This window comes from Macrobrachium nipponense, chromosome 24 (assembly GCF_015104395.2).
Source record: "Macrobrachium nipponense isolate FS-2020 chromosome 24, ASM1510439v2, whole genome shotgun sequence".
Classification (NCBI taxonomy): Eukaryota; Metazoa; Arthropoda; class Malacostraca; order Decapoda; family Palaemonidae; genus Macrobrachium; species Macrobrachium nipponense.
Genome location: NC_061091.1, coordinates 24,170,343 through 24,188,161, shown reverse-complemented (window position 1 = coordinate 24,188,161; position 17,819 = coordinate 24,170,343). Strand labels below are relative to the sequence as shown.

The following is a 17,819-nucleotide window of genomic DNA, read 5'->3' as shown; positions in this document are numbered from 1 at the left end:
TCATTTTGCAACAAATTGGACGTCTCTAGCACAATATTTTTGATTTATGGTGAATTTATGGAAAAAAAACAAAAAAAAACATTTTCCTTATGCCCACGCGGTAACTTCCGAAAAAAATCAGAAATTTTTTTGTCCGATTGTCGTAATGTTTGCACCATTTTAAATTAGCCGTTACATAAAGTTTTATATATGAAAATGTGCGCTATTTCATGTAGAATACAACGAAAAACAAACTATGGTTATAGCTTTTATCAGTTTTGAAATATTTTCATATAAATAACGATAAATAGAAAAAATTTGTCCTTCGGTCAACTTTTAAGTCGAAAACTGCAATTGTAAGCTACAACACTTACAGTCTAGTAATATTCAATCAATTACCTTCATTTTGCAACAAACAGGAAGTCTAGCAACAATAATTCGCATTTATGGTGAATTTTTGAAAACAGCTTTTTTTTACGTCCGCAGCGTTTACGAATTCATGCATCATTTTGGTGATAATATTTTCTCTGTGTTGCCTTGATCGTTTTACAATGTGTTATATACCCAAAATGATCACAATTTAGGTACAATACAATGAAAAAAATTAACTCGTTAGCTTGAAACCGTTTTTGCTTACTTAGCGCGATTTGTATACAATTATATATGAAATTTTTTTTTGCGCTGTCTATATCCCAATATTTGTATATGATAATGATATTTTTTTTCATTTCTGATGGTTGCATACTAAACTCCAGTCAATGTCAAAAAAAGGAGCCAAAAACGAACTCTTAATCTTGAAAACTAAGCGTGCTGTGATTTAAAAAAAAAAAAAAAATTCCGCTTCGGCGCTCACTCGCGAACGCCGCTGGCATACGGGAGACGATTTTTAAAATACCGCTTTGGCATTTAAGGGTTAAATTCCTTGGAATTTTTAGTGTTTGCAGAGTGATTTGGTTTTCTGACATTTCCAAAACACTCGGGCAGTGGGCCTTCCCGATAATTATTACAATAATCGGGAGAATAAATCGGGATTGTCTGGGCCGAGCGGGAGCTGTATCCCTTGGTTTCGTTGGCTCTTGCCGAGTGCTCGCTTCATCATATTGCTGAGTACCAGGGCGAGACAAGGCTGCCCAATTATTGTCATACAAGGAGTCGGATTTTTCTCGTCAAGCATGGGAATTCTTACAAATTCTAACCTCGTCAAGCACTCACTATTACGAGTGCTTGATGACAAGACAAGTCTTTACCAGTACAGAATGAATCCGTCTCCTCAGTCTGGTTTTGGAGTTATGTAGATCTTGGGGAACTGTTCATGCAACACCTTCTGGGTGAATGGTCAAGTACCGTCCTCATGTAGGTCCGAACACGTAGGACAGCAGACACAGAATCCCTCTTATTCTTTTTCTCGATGCCTCAGCCTCAAAGGAGAACAGTTAATTGGGAAGAAGTGATAGCTCTTTGTTGACGATTACCACTCATAATTATGTAGTGATGATCTGCTCAGCTCACTCAGCTTGGCTCAGCTTGACTAGCCAGCTCTGCCAATCTGAGTGATCGGCTCTAACGAACAAACTCTCTGATCTTGATCGGTGCGGCTCTTTGCCATGACATAGCACCCCATCCCTTCCTGTGTTGCAGCAACGCTTTCACGAGGTCATCGTCTTTCATCTTCGTCATCTGACGCCTCCTAACCTCCCTCTTCAAGAGGTTTACCACGTCCTAAGAAGAGGAGGTATTCGCCGCCCCTCAAGAAGTCTCGCTTGAAGACTTCTGAGGGTCTGCATCCTTTCCATGGCGAGGAAGTACAGTGGGGCCCCCGAATTTGCGTTTTACGGATTCACAGGCTCACGGATTTGTGGATTTCTCTCTGGACCATATCTACCCATTATTTTCACAAGAACCTGTCGGTTTCAAAGGTACTGAAGGCAGGGGTTTGGTTCCCAACCAGACCACCTTCACCTCCTCCTACCTTTGGAATATTGCTCATAGGTCCTTAGATACCTTTACCATGGGACCGTTGGTGGTTGCTCAACAAGTTGTGTAGCTTACCCAGCTCCTCTAACTGGACAAGGTGCATCTCACCGTATGAATGGGGTGTGAAAGAGAGTGTGACTGGCTTCTCTTCCTCCTTCATTCTTCTCTTCTATGGGCAGAGAGCTGCGGTCATTACATGCTGGAAAGGGCGGTAGATGCAGGTAAGCTACATTACTGAGCTCCATTCTGTTCCCTTTCATTGGGGTATTAGAAGCATATATCTGTCCCTTCCCTAACAAGGGGGGAAGAGGACATTAGCATGAGACAAACCCAATACTTGTATGTGCATCTTGCTTCCAACTATAAAGTTCTTGTTTGCTATTCATAAGAGGCTACACTTGCCTCCCTCTTATTAATTGGTCTAGAGGTCTGGCCATTGGTCGTGCAGTTCTCATACTCCGATCAACTGGACAGAGGCCAGGTTTCCCCCCCTTGCTCTTACGACCAGGCCGGGAACCTTGGTTGGGGCAAACACCAGTCTGTTCACACGACTATCAGATTCCTCCCCCACCCCCAATCAGTGAGTTCTTCCTTATGTAAAGGACTGAGGGTATTATGTGTAGGAACAAATCACAATTTTTTAAAAGTAAATTGAATTTTTCCTAACTATATAGCCAGGTCCTTTACATATATGCCCACCTCATGCCACCCCTTATCTGCTCCTGGGCCTAAAGCAAAGTGGAATGTTTACATACAGTCGAGCGGGACTCCCAGCTATCGGACAAGCAGTTACTGCCTAACTACCTTGTTATTCTTTAACGACCGATTTCCAGCCTACGCTGGTTTGTATAGTTATGAAAAATACAATTTATTACTTTAAAAAATTGATGTGGTGGAAAACACTTTCAGTATCACTTTATTTTTACTGAAGCATTAGATTAGTGGTTCTCAAACTATGGTCTGCAGATCTTTCTGTAACCAAAAATTACTTATGTAATGTATGTTCATCCTACCCCCACATCCTCCTTCCTCCTAGGCCCCACCTAATGGTGCCTTTACTCTGGTCACAAGGATTGAAATGTTCCAAATAGGGTCGCTCATGAAAAAGTTGAGAACCACTGCATTAGATCAGTATCATCTTCATCCAACCTCTGAACTTGAACATAGCCCAGACTTGCTGGAAGATGGACTAGGCTAGTAGATCCTGGATTAGCAGGAGCACCTTCCTTCAAAATATTCTTAAAACTCGTTGAGTTAAGCCATGTTAAATTTTCAATAAGTTATGTATAGCCCATTAAGCCATGTGATTGAAATTCAGATACAATGGCACAAAAGAAGTCAATGATAGATAACTGAGAGGTCCAGGTGGCACAGGTGGCATGGGAAACTATATTTATTTCTGTTTATCAGTTGAAGAACTAATAAACTGGTGAACTTGGCATGCTCTTTTCTTACAAATATGGACTCATATATTGTTGATGGGTTTAGATGAAAAAACATTTATATAATGTGAACTGTATTTTATTGCAATAGTATTAATTTTTTTTCAAGACATTTTGTAGATAGAAAAATACATGAAGGGAAGGACTATAAAGCCTAAAAACTTTTAGGGAGTTTAAACCTTAGTAATATGATTTTTAGTAGCTAGTAAAGTATATTCCGCCCTTCTGCTTTTCAGTTTCGAAACAAAGAGGATATAGAGTACAAGTATTTTTGTGGATGCCGTGCTTCTTTCAAGATTCAGCCAGCAGCTCGAGATGTTACATTTCGCAATGTGTGTTTCATTTATACGCTTGTGTGGTGGCATTTGCGAGTGATCAGCACCTAGCAAATGAATTTTATTTTTCATATTACGTAAATTTAATTCAAAGGTAATGTACTTATTTAGAAATATATAGTGTACAAAAATTTTATTGGAAAAATTAATATGTCATATTTCACAAAAATTTTATTGGAAAAATTAATATATGTCATATTTCACATATAATGCACATAGGGATTTTTATTTGAAACATAATAGTTTGCAGTAGACTTCCTCTTATATCCTTTCCACTGAGAATTAATTACAATAGGTAACTCAAATCCTTCAGACTTGAACAAAAAATAAGAAGAATAGGGGAGGCTAGTGTATTCATAAGGATATTGTTCAGTGCATTGCCAAGTTGTTTCATTGGAAATTTAATTCTCATTTCATAAATTGTAAAAAATATTAGCTTATTTTCAAGTTTTTATAGCTAATAAATAAATTGGTACTACTGTACATAGCATAGAGATTTTTACAACGTAAAAACAAGATTATTTAAATGCAGTACAGTAATACCTCAGTCTTACAAAAGAGTAGGTTCCAGACCCCCTCTTACAAGTCAGATTTTTGTGTAAGTTTGGCACAGTCTAAAAATTAATAAATGTAATTTTTAGAGTCACAACACTTACTAGGACCTTGATCATGCTCCCCAAATATTAAGCTAACTTTTAAAAGAAAACTGAAATTTCATTTAAAAGTTAGTTTAATACATTCCCCTTAAAAATAAATAAATGGTTGGTAAAATATAAGTAGTGTGTGAAGACTAATGTACGGTGCTATTTCTCTGTTCTTTCCCGTTTACAACCAATCTATTTTTAGAAGTCTTCCTCTTTTTAAGAACTATTCTGTCTCATTGTCTCTATTTGGAAATTCCTTTCCAAGAACAAGCAGTGCTTTTTATTTGGACAAATACAACCCTAAGTCATGTGCCTATGTTTTAGAAAGACATATTTACAGTTCTAGATGGTGAAGGTAAAATTTGATCAATTTAAAATTATCTACCACTAAAAAGAGAGAGAGAGAGTTCACTGACTTCCAAATTGCAACACTCACCCACCTGTCATTAAATTGACATATTTGGCAGTTCTGACTTGAGCTTCTCTTAGAATTAAAACAAAGATGAAGGAAAGATATTTTCATACGCATTTTGTAATTACAGATATATTATTATTATTATTATTGTTATTATTATTATTAATTTGTTAAAGAGAATGGCAGAATTAAGCGAGTTGATTTTATATATTGTTTTTTTCTATTTTTATTACAATTCACCTTCTCTGTTTCCAGCAATGTTTTCTGAGTAACTGGCCATAATTTCATATTGGGAATTTCTGAAAATAATAAAAATGCTGAAGGTGATCTTTTATTTTATTAAAACCAGATCTCAGGTTCAGGTCAAGCAGAGGTCAAGATCAGTGAGTGTCGGCATTATTCCAGAATAATACCGGCACTGATTACGACCCCTGCTTGACCTGAACCTGAGATACTGTTTTAATAAAATAAAAGATCACCTTCAGCATTTTCATCATTTTTAGAAATTCCTATTATGAGAATATTGCCCAGTTACTCAGAAACATCGCTGAGCCAGAGAAGTAGATTGTAAGAAAAATAGAAATAAAATCAACTCGCTAAATTCTGCCATTCTCTTTAACAGTATCTGCCTAAAAGAGGGTCTTTTACCAAAATATTATTATTATTATTATTATTATTATTGTATGCTGGAAGTAAACCCTCTTTTAAACATGTTTTATTAAAAGTGATTGCTGCCTCAGCTGCATTAATTTTATAAAGGTTCTTCTCTATTTTTCTAATTATTGTTTTTTCATTGTTGCTAAAACTGGTGAGCAACACACCGAAGGTTGACATATCTCAATCAGGTAATAGTAAAAAAACGATTGGATTTTTATTGGTAAAAAATTCCAGTGGGAGTAGTCAAATTTTCAGGTATATCCCGTAGAGTTTATTGCAGGTAGAATTGATGTTAAATTCTACTCTTTTTTTTTTTTTTTTTTCCTTTTTTTTTTTTTTTTTATTCATTTCGTGGGGCCGCGACGTTTCGTCTGAATAAACCTCAGACATCCTCTTGGAAGGAGGTGGGTGAAGGACTGAAGTGAGAGGGTGAGTCCAACTGCTTATATTGTGGCAGTGCAGGGGGGGGCTTTGTGCTGCTGCCTTTTCATTGGCTAGTAAATGGGAGCTGCTTTTTGATTGGCTGCCTGGCTGCGGGCTGAAGCCAGCTCCCGAGCGCATGCTCAACAGGCGCGCCAATTTTCTCAGCTGCATAGCATCACGCCGGGCTTCATTTTGATTAGTCAAAGGCCGCGTGACGTCACTGCTGGTATTATTCGTGGTATTGATGTCATCTTCGGTGTTATTTTTCTCTTGAATTGGGGCATTTTTGGGCGGCGATATGGTGAAGTTTGCCGTTACTGGAGTGTTCCTTCGCATGCAGGTTGGGAGCAAAAAGGACTCCTGGGTCATATTCATGGAGGGATTTTGCTCTTAGATGAGTAATGAGCAAAATCCCTCCATGAATATGACCCAGGAGGCCTTTTAGCTCCCGACCTGCATGCGAAGGAACACTCCAGTAACGGCAAACTTCACCATATCGCCGCCCAAATACGCCCCAATTCAAGAGGAAAATAACACTGAAGACAACATCAATACCACGAATAATACCAGCAGTGACATCACACGGCCTTTGACCAATCAAAATGAAGCCCGGCGTGATGCCATGCAGCTGAGAAGATCGGCACACCTGTTCAGCATGCGCTCGGGAGCTGGCTTCAGCAACCCGCAGCCAGGCAACCATCAAAAAAAGCAGCTCCCCATTCATTCAATAGCCAATGAAAAGGCAGCGGTATGAAGCCCCCCGCTGCACTGCCACAATATAAGCAGTTGGACTCACCCTCTCACTTCAGTCCTTCACCCACCTCCTCCCAAGAGGATGTCTGAGGTTTATTCAGACGAAACGTCGCGGCCCCACGAAAAGAATAAAAAAAAAAAGTAGAATTTAACATCAATTCTACCTGCAATAAACTCTACGGGATATACCCAAAAATTTGACTACCCCCACTGGAATTTTTTACCAATAAAAATCCAATAGTTTTTTTACTATTACCTGATTGAGATATGTCAACCTTCGGTGCGTTGCTCACCAGTTTAACCCTCTTACGCCGACTGGACGTAATTTTAAAACGTTAAACATTTTTTGTCTTCCGTTGTGCCCGCCTGGACGTATTTTTACGTCAACATTTTGGTTTTTTTGGGGGGGGTTCTCGCCCGTGTGCCGACTGGACGTTAGTTTTTACGTCGACTTACAAAAGTTTTTTTTAAAATTCACGGAAAAATACTTATAGGCTTACCAGCCTAAAACTTTTGAATCACGCGCCTTGGGGGATGCTGGGAGTTCACGGATCAAGGTGTTGTTTTGTTTACAATCGTTACGCAGGCGCGCAAGCGCGAATTTCTTTCTTGCCGCACTAAAAAGTATCTGTGACACATCTCGGAAATTATTTCGTCACTTTGACATAATTTTTGTACCATTGTAAATTAGCCGTTACATGAAGTATTATATATGAAAATGTGCGCATTTTTATGTAGAATACAACAATAAAATACTCATGATTGTAGCTTTTATCAGTTTTGAGATATTTTCTATAAATAACGATAATTGCCAAAATTTCAACCTTCTGTCAACTTTGACTCTACTGAAATGGTCGAAAACGCAATTGTAAGCTAAACGCTTATATTCTAGTAATATTCAATCATTTACCTTAATTTTGCAACTAATTGGAAGTCTCTAGCACAATATTTCGATTTATGGTGAATTTATGAAAAAACTTTTTCCTTACGTCCGCGCGGTAACTCTTCCGAAAAAAATCATACACAAGATTGTGGTAATGTTTGCACCATTTTAAAATTAGCCATTATATAAAGTTTTATATATGGAAATGTGCGCAATTTTATGCACAATACAGTAAAAACAACCCATGGTTGTAGCTTTTATCAGTTTTGAGATATTTTCATAATAAACACAATAATTGCCAAAATTTCAACCTTTGGTCAAATTTGACTCTACCGAAATGGTCGAAAAACGCAATTGTAAGCTAAAACGCTTATATTCTAGTAATATTCAAGCATTTACCTTTATTTTGCAACAAATTGGAAGTCTCTAGCACAATATTTCGATTTATGGTGAATTTATGAAAAAATAACATTTTCTTTACGTCCGCAGCGGTAACTCTTCCGAAAAAATCATACGTGCGATTGTGGTAATGTTTGCACCATTTTAAATTAGCCGTTTACATAAAGTTTTATATATGAAAATGTGCGCAATTTCATGTAGAATACAACAAAAAAATAATTGAAGGTTGGTAAGCTTTTCTCATTTTTGAAATATTTTGCATATAAATCACGATAAATATAAAAAAAACCAACCGTTTCGGTCAAACTTTGACTCTACCGAAATGGTCGAAAAACGCAATTGTAAGCTAAAACTCTTAACCAGTCTAGTAATATTACAGTCATTTATCTTCATCTTAGAAACAAATTCGAAGTCTAGCAAAATATTTAGATTTATGGTGAATTTTAAAAAAAAAACAAAAAAAATCTTTCCTTCCCTCCGCGCGCGATTCTCCGCCACAAATCTCTGAAATACGTACGTCCCATTCTCGGAATATTTGGTCCGTTTCATATTAGGCATTTCATAGAGTTTTATATATGAAAATGTGCGCAATTTCATGTAGAATAAAACAAAAAATATTAGAAGGTTGTAGCTTATCTTATTTCCGAAATAATTGCATATAAAAAATATATAGTATATAAAAAATTCGACATTCGGTCAACTTTAACTCGTCAGATATGGTCGAAAACTGCAATTGTGAGCTAATACTCTTACAGTATAGTAATATTCAATCATTTTGTCTTCATTGTGAAAGAAATTGGAAGTCTCTAAGACATATTTAGATTTATGGTGAATTTTTGGAACAAATATTTGTTTACGTCCGCAGGTTACGAATTCATGCATTATTTTGTGATAATATTTTCTCTGTGTTGCTTTTATCGTTTTACAATGTGTTCTATACCAAAATGATTGCAATTTAGTGTACATTACAACGAAAAAAAAGTAACTTGTTACCTTTAACCGTTTTGCGCACAGCACGATTTGAATACAATTATATATGAAATTTTGTTTTCGCGCTGTCATATATCGCATTATTTATATATGATAATGATAATTTTTTTCATTTCTGATGGTTGCATACTAAACTTCAGGCAATGAACAAAAAAGGAGCCAAAAATGAACTCTTAATCTTGAAAACTAAGCGCGCTGTGATTTTTTGAAAAATATATTTTTTTCCGCTTCCGCGCTCACTCCGAAATGCCTCCGACATACGGGAGACAATTTTTTATTTACCGCTCCGGCGTAAGAGGGTTAAGCAACAATGAAAAAACAATAATTAGAAAAATAGAGAAGAACCTTTATGAAATTAATGCAGCTGAGGCAGCAATCACTTTTAATTAAATATTATTATTATTATTATTATTTATTTTTATTAATCTTATTATTATTGAAAATATCAATGAACATATTTCTTTAAAATACTATCACATACGAATTTTATTATTACCGTTATATTATTATTTTTATTATTATTATTTGAAAATATTAATAAACATACATACATGTAACATGAAAATTCTCTCATCTCGGTAAAAAAAAAAAAAAGAGAAAAAATTATTATTTTTATTTGATATTATTTAATATACACATAAAAGCTTGAAAACCTATAGATTACATAAAAAATTAAACAAACAATTTTCCAGGGTTTCTTGAGGATATGAAAAGGTTTGCTTTTGTGTTCACATGTCTGTGAAAAACTCACATATGGTAATTAGTTAGGTCCCGAATTTGCACAACCCGAATCATGTAAGATTGAGGTATTACTGCATCTTGTTTATCTAGTAGTATATTGCCTTTTTAAAATATGCTTGTACACTTATTCAAAGAAATCATCACTATTTACATAAAAGATAAGATGGGGCATCAAGCTTTAAACTACTAGTAGATGCTACTGTTACTATTAATGCAGTACAGTAGTCAGTGTTTTGCTCTTATGGAAAATATTGATTTGCTCCTACACAATATACAAACCCTCAGTCCTTTACATTAGGGATTGCTTACGGCGAAACTGGGACACGTCCGTTAAAACCCTTGAACAAGGTGGTCAGGTAGTAACTACCATCCAGTAGGCAGGGAGACCCACCTGCCCAGGTGTAAACATTCCTGTTTGCTTTTGGTTGTCATGCTGTGCAGATATGTTTTTGTGAGCTCTTGCCAACTGTCATTAAAATTGCTTTCCCCGATGGGATCTTTTCTTCTATTAGTTATCTTTTCTTTTTTCTTTAGGCTGACAGTAAGCTGTTGTAGGGCACAGTAGTAGACAGTTAAATATCTCACTGTGTTGGTTATCCTAATCTTCAGGAGTGTATCTGAGACACATTAGCTGTGGCACTGCCTCTTGTATGTGTGTAGTTACCCTGCTGTGTCGTCTGTTAGATTGCTACCGATGCCCTGACGACCAGTCACTGGGCAGCTTCTGCTGTGGCTCTGGCCCCAGCTGCCCTGTGACTCCTGCCATTGCTATTGCTCTTTCCTGCTTTTTCTGAAGACAGGGGAGGTCCCAGGTAACCGGATAGGCCCCTTTTAGTCAAAGAAGAGGGAGGCTGTTTCTCCTGACCCTAAAAAGTCCTCCTGCAGGATTTCTAAAGGGCTGCCTCCTCCTCTCATCGGCTCTTCCCAACCTTCAGGGTCAGGAACCAATATGCATGCCCTTGGGATTTGTGTTTTGGGAGCTGTGGGAATGCGACTTTTGGTTTGCATTCCCGTCACCAGCTCTATGGGTTCTGCTTCTAGACTGGTGCTGTGTTGGGCGCTCATTCGTGGGTTGCTCCGAATGCTAGTGTCTAACAAATTGTGAGCATCCAAACTGCTGACAGAGAGGCCTCTCATCATTCCAAGTCTGGCACAGGGTGAGGGAAAGTGTGAAACATTCATATATTTTGTTTTTCTGTTTCTGCCAGCAGTACCACTAGCACTTGCCGAGTGCTCTCCAGTGCCTGGCAGGTCCCCACCTGGTGTCTTGATTCTGAGGATTTGAACACCTGGGGAGGTGGGAAGGCAGTTTCCTTTGAAAGTTCTATGGAACTTCTTAGGGATTGCCTCTCTCCAAGGAGGCAGTGGCATTCTAGTTGCCTCTTCCCCCAATCTGTCGAAGTTGTGCTCTCAATCCAATACTTAGAAGTCCGCATCTGAGACTGGTTCTGGGCCTGTTCCTCCTCGATTTCTTTGGAAGTTGAGCACTTGAATTTCCTCAAATTTCAAATGCTCACCGAGTGCTCATGTTCTTTGGAATCACAAGCACTCGGAATACGATAGAGAGATCACTCACTATAACTTGTTTTATGAGATTCAGGAGTCTTGCTAAGCACTTGAATTCATTAGAATTTCTGGCGTTCACCAAGTGTTTGGATTCTTTGGAATCACGAACACTTGGAAGGCGAGAGAAGACCCCTCCTAACGATTGTTCTTACAAGATTCGGGAGTCTTGCTGAGTGCTTGAATTCCATAGAATTTCTGGCACTCACTGAGCGCTCGCATTCCTTGGAATCTTTACTGCTTGGAAATAAATAGAAGATAGCTCTCAATTATTGTTTTTACTAGATTCTGGAGTCTCGCTGAGCACTCAAATTCCTTGGAACTTCAAGACTCTCTCTGAGCACTCCGATTTTTTGTAATTGTGAACACACCGCTGGTGTATTATTGAATGCCTGAGATATTTTGGAATTTTGGGCAATTCTTCAACCAGTACAGGGGAGTTTGCTCTCCAGTCTGGTTTAGGCATAGAATGAGAGAAGTGTCGAGACACATAGGTGTTTCGACACTGCCTGCCAGCACTTCTTTAAGTGCTTGATGAGGTTGCATCCTTTTGTCTTGGGACTTGGGGTCCAATCACATAGGATAGCAGACACAGAATCCCTCTTTGAACTTTCTTCATGAGGGGCTTTGGCCTTGAAAGAGACAAGTGCATATGGGAGGAAAGCGATAGTTTTTAAGCTTATGAGTACTGTTCGTAGTTGCATTTACGTGATCTGGTCAGCTCGCTCGTTTCGGCTCAACCTGCTTGGATCAGCCGAATATTATAGAGGGTTTGGTTCTGTGCGAGTTAACTTTCTGCTTATGCCATGGCATATGCACTCTCCTTCCCCGTGCTGCAGTCATCACAAAATGATGATCGTCCATGAACTACCCCTCCTGCTGGTTCTTCTAGCAGGATAGGAATGCCATTTCTCCTTACCTGTTCTCTCAACACTCTCGGTTGTTCTGAGAGGCGCAATGTGGACAGAGAGAATTCTGATGAGTTTGTCTCTTTTGGAATTTGGTTACAAGGGTGGATATCTCAAAATCAATCCTCAGATCATCTATTCATACACTAGAGTAGTCCAGGAAAGTTTCATTGGGTCCTGTTGAATCTCCCTTCAAGGAGAGGAAATTGGGAGTTTTGCACCTTGGGAAAACTCAAGGGTTTTTCTTTGGGGTACGAATACCCTCGATTTTCATTTAGCAGAGATCTTTGTGCCAATTCGTCAGCACATTGATCTCTGGAATAGGACCACAGCCTCCCCAATGTATAACCTACACTGCTTGAAGCCCTTGCTCTTCCAGGAGAGACAAGGGTTTTCATAGGGGCACCTCATTCCTAGCTTGTGAGGGCGTTCTCAACTAGATGAATACCTTTTCTCCAGACAAGGAGAGTATTCAGTTTCGAGACGCCCAATCAAGCTCTCTTCCCCTCTGCTGCCAAGACAAAAGAGATTCTTCTTTACCTCGGGGTTGTCCTGTGCCGGCTGCAGATTATTCTGTCTCCACTCCATCCAGACTTGGGTCTCTCACTGTTTTCCTTGCCATGAATGACATTCCTCTTGCAAAAAGAAGCTGATCTTGAAGGATATCATGATAGTCTCTCTCTAGGCAGTCTTCTGATGGTATGTGATCCTTCACTTTCTGTAAGGCCTAACTTCCTTGAATGCAATAATTCCTGAAAGGAATTCTGCCTTAAGGAGACTGTCCCAATCTGGATGGCTCCTCTACCCAATACCAGACAGCAACCTGTGGGCTATTCTGTTGCTAAGAAGGACTTTCTATTAATTCGGATCTCCAGATTTGTAAGTTCCAAGTTGTCTCAACCCAGAAGAACAGTCCTTTACTCGGTTCGGCCTCTCTCTTTTCAGAGAATTGACATATACTGCGGTAGTCAAGGGTTGTAACGGCAACTACCTTGTCCTTTGGGTAGTGGTCAAGACTTTTGGGGTCTTTGTAACCACCGAGTAATAGGCGCATGCCTGTAGGACAGTAGTCTTTAAGTGTGTGATCGTGACAATTAGTACCTTCTCATCTAAATCCTGAAACTCAAGGCAGCCTTTCAGGCCTTCCAAGAGTTTCAGGATTTGATTTTGAGACACCAAGTGGGGTTATTAAGCAACGGCACCATAGTAGTGGAATTTATCACCAAACAAGAGGGTTTCATTTCCCTTCTTTTTCAGTTAACATGCAGATGCTTGAGTTTAACTGTAGTGCACTTGATAGCTCTATCAGCCAAACACATTTCTGGATGAAATGTATTGGCAGGCAACTCAGCCCCTGGATTCGAGTGATGGGTAGAGTGCTGCTTTCCTCTCAGAGCTATTGTTTGTCTTAGTAGTGTTTCTCTTCAGTCAAGGTTTAACTACTTGTGAGGAACCTCTCTGTCTTGCCATCACAGAAAAACCAAGGTCACAGAGCAGCATTTGACTATTGCTTAGGGTTCCTGTCTTGCACTTCGCACATTCCCTTACAAGAACCATCAGACAGATACAGTGAACCCCCTTATTCGTGGGGCATTCATACCAGACACACACACCCTCTAAAAATGCTTATAACTCCCTATTTGAAAATTTAAACACCAAAGTATCCATAAAAATACCATCCTTCATCAGATATACATTAAAATATCATCCAGTTATTGTACATATTAATCTTTGAAATAATAATATTTCAAAGTAAATCTTACTTTTTATGGTTAAAAATATTCGTACATACTGTATGACAAATTTGTGTAAGTGTGAAAATAACCCAGTCCCTCATATAAGTATTCAGCCATGCACATTTTCTTTCATAAAGTTACTATTCAAGCCATCCAGTTTTCTTTTTACAAGGGAAATAATTGTATGTAAAATACATGAGAGAGAGAGATAGAACAAAAATATGTATGAACATTAAAGAAATGTATACACTAGTACAACATACATAATTAGGGTACTCACCAGTGATGAATGTTGATTAAAGATGATGATGATTAATTAGCTGTGCAGCCTGATGAATGGCGGTGAAGATGCCTGCACAGCTAAGCAGAGGAGTTATATCTCTGAGGGCACATATTCACCTTCAGGAGGTGCTTCGGGAAGCAGTGACTCAGGTAATTTGGGAGGCAGTGACTCAGGCAATGTGGGAGGCACTTCTTTGAGTGATTCAAGAGGCACTACTTCAAGTGATTTGAGAGGCGCTACTTTCGGGGTTTGGGGAGGCTTTGGAGGTCCTTCTTTGTACATGTGATGAACATGGTGATTGGCAGCTGGTGTCATTGCTTCTTCATGGTGGTGAAAGCTTGATTATAGCGTTTCGCTGCCATATCAAGGATATTTGAAAACTTTAAGGATCCCATGTTGAAACAAACTCCTGAGCATCATTTACATTCTACAATGCTCCCTCTTACTATCAAATAACTTCCACTGCGATTTAGGTCACACGACTTTCTGGGCAGGGATTCTTTATAGTACAAACATTAGCACAACACCTACTGCAGGTGGAGTGTGGGTCCGTAGCTGACGAAGCCAGGAAATGAGACAACGCAGAGGAAGCCATAATAATCCAATCACACACACAGAGACAAGCAAAATAGCAAAAACGGGCAAACAACCAGGCAAATGGCTGAGAGTAAGCAACCACGACTCTCACCCAGGCAGTTAAGAAAAAGACTAAACGTGATAGGCTGGGTGTGCGGTCATTGACCAGTTTTCACCCGATATATGCACATGTTGCCAGATCTCACAGATTCCTTGCTTTTCAATCTCCGGTTGTTTAACTGGATCCAGCTGGGTGCTAGAAAATTAACCTATTGTTAAGACTGAAGGTTTGTAGCTATGAAAAATACGAATTGTCTTAGGAGATTTGTCCTTTTTCCTAAGTTGGAACAGGCGTTCCAAAGTTTGGTCCATCTCCTCCTCCTTCGGCTGCTTCTTCCCTGGACCTTGAGTGTCTTCTTCCTCCCTGGAAGACTTCGTTAGGTCTTCCAAATCCTTAATGTGGACATCAGTGAGGGTGCCAACTTCATCCTTGGTGATATCATTTAAGTCTTCACCACCACGAATCCTAGCCAAATGGAATGTCTTATTAATGGCAGAATGCTGAATTTCCTCAGGAGAGAAGCCTGTATAATTATGGACACAATGTGGCCACAACTTACTCCAGCAGGCATTCAGGGTCTCTTTCTTCATGCCCTTCAGCAACCGGTCGATTACAGATAGACGAGGAAATCGTGAATTTATGCCAATACTCTTTCAGCATAAATTCACTGTCACAGTCCATTACATCAACAAGGTGCTGGAGGGAGTTCCTGGTGTACAGTGCCTTGAAGGCACAGATCACACCCTGGTCCATAGGCTGGAGGAGAGAGGTGGTGTTGGGAGGGAGGAACTCAAGTAGGACTCCCTTGTAATAAAGATTGAGAGGGTGGCCACCAGCATTGTCCGTAATTAGCAACACCTTGAACTCCTTGTCCAAGTCGCTCAAGTATTGCCTAACTTGGGGAATGAAGCTCTGATGAAACTAGTACTCCGTAAGGACTTTGGTGATCCAGGCCTTGGTATTATACATCCAGAAGACAGGCAGCAATGCCTAGTTCGTATTCTTAAGTGCCGTGGGGTTTGCAGCCTTGTAAATGAGGCCTGGTTTCAGCATAAAGCAACTGCATTCCCACACATAAGGAGGTTAACCGTATCCTTCTGTTCCTTGAATCCAGAAGCTTTGGCTTCATCCTTTATAAGGTATGTCCAGAACAGCTTCTTCCAGAATGGGCCAGTCTCATCCATATTGAACACCTGTTCTGGGCGGTATCCTTTCTCCAGGATTTTTTGAAGGTCTCGGGATATTTCGTGGCCACCTCTTTGTCAGCTGCTGCTGCTGCTGCTGCTTTCCCATGTAGAGATACAGACTTTAGGTGGAACCATGTCTGGAACTGGTGAAACCATCCTTTGCTTGTCTGACAATCTTGAGGAGCTGATTATGGTCCTGGTTATGGCTCTTCCTTCTCTTCATCATCATCTTCAGGTGCAGGTTCATCAGAACCAAAGAATTCTAATGCCTCTTCATCGTCGCCTTCCTGTGCCTCTAGATCGCTGCGTTCTTGTTCCTCTACATCACTGCCTTCCGTAGCAGTTGATAGCTACTGGTAGAGTTGGCGCGCTTTCTCATGTATGATGTTAGAGTCAAGGTGCACGTTCTTCTTACGGCAGTCTTTGATCCAATATACAAGTGTAGATTCCATCTGTATGATTGTTTTATGCCGACACTGTTTTATCTATACCAAAGTAGCTCATGCTTACACTTTTTCTGATTTCACTTTTGTTATTCTTAATGTCTCTCTCCGTGCTCTCGTTCACATTAGAGTGGCTGCCAACGGCAGTGAAACTTTTTCCCTCTTTCAACATACTGAGAATTTTCACCTTCTCGTCGAGCTTCATGACCGCCTTCTTTCTTTTAGGCTCATTGCCAGAAGCCTTTCAAGGAGCAGGGTGCTTTTTAGGAGCCATTTTTGGCATGATTCACACAGATATTTGCTAATACATAAAACACAGCTTAGTAATTATGTCCGTATATATCAGTAACTCTATGCAGTGAGGCTGATGAAGGAGAGATGCGCGGTACCCACAGTTCCATCTTTACAAGATGGTACTCTGGTTTCAACCAATCAACACCAAGTGTACAGCCAATGAGCACCAAGGAAAATGAACACTGCTCCTGAATTGGCCGCTTTGCAGATGATAGCCAATAGCATGTCAAGTATCATTTCGTCTGGGTACTGCTCTAAGAAAGAGTCACAGCATCATACGATTTGTTTATCTGCGGTAAGATTGCTTTGAGTCTGAATTCTTGTTAGTCGAGTATCAGCTCACGCTACAAAACTATTAGCTTGCCAGCTCCAATCTCGGGCGCCAGCATCCCCTGCACCCTCTTGCGTGTGCTTGGTGCCAGGGGTGACCACCTTGGTGCCAATTCTCTTGCCACTTGCTCCTGCACCTTACTCCCTTGCTTCCTTTCCATACCTTTGCCAGTCATGAGTCTTGGTTAACAAGTGTTAACTTTGTAATAGTGAAGTGTATTGCAGTGAAGGAGATGGCTACTCGTCCCCCGATGCTCATAGACAAAGTTCCCACCAAACTCCCCTGCATTGGGGAATAGGCGTACTGGAAGTTTAAGGGAGGTCGGGGGATTACATACAGGTAGTTGCCCCGTCAGTTAAGCCTGTTACTGGTCCCAGGTATGGACAGACAGCCTTTGGAAAGGCATTTTATTGGATGTGTAGTGAAGGAAGGGACTATCTGGCCCTATTGGATCTCTTAAACCCTGTCCCTGTTAGACCCCTAAACCTGGGAGGAGTTATACTGTCAGTCTGTGGGAGTTTGTAGGGGTTTTGCCCCTGGATAGTTACTTGTCAGTCAAGCCTGCTGCCGCAGTAATTGATGGACAGCCATTGGAAAGGCGTCCTTAAGGATATCATTTTTGGTCCTCAACAGATACAGATCCCAGTGTAGACAAGTAGCTTTGATGGCACTTTTCAGGTGTATCTCTGCCGTTGAAGAAGCAGATCTTCCAGTTGTCAAGTGCCTTTTGTTTTTACTCCCTCTAGTGTCTAGACAGTTCTAGGGCGTCTTGTCAAGATTTTTGGAAACTCCAGTTGTCACT

At 39.9% G+C, this 17,819-nt stretch overlaps 1 protein-coding gene across 1 annotated transcript in view; it reads left to right on the top strand.

Annotated features, from left to right (window-relative positions):
• LOC135205522 (uncharacterized protein C2orf42-like) overlaps nt 1-17,819 on the top strand; it is a 125,997-nt gene that overhangs the window by 32,673 nt on the left and 75,505 nt on the right. Inside the window, 2 exon segments of the mRNA XM_064236269.1 lie at nt 3,632-3,722; nt 3,725-3,824. Coding sequence (XP_064092339.1) covers nt 3,632-3,722; nt 3,725-3,824 — 191 coding nt within the window.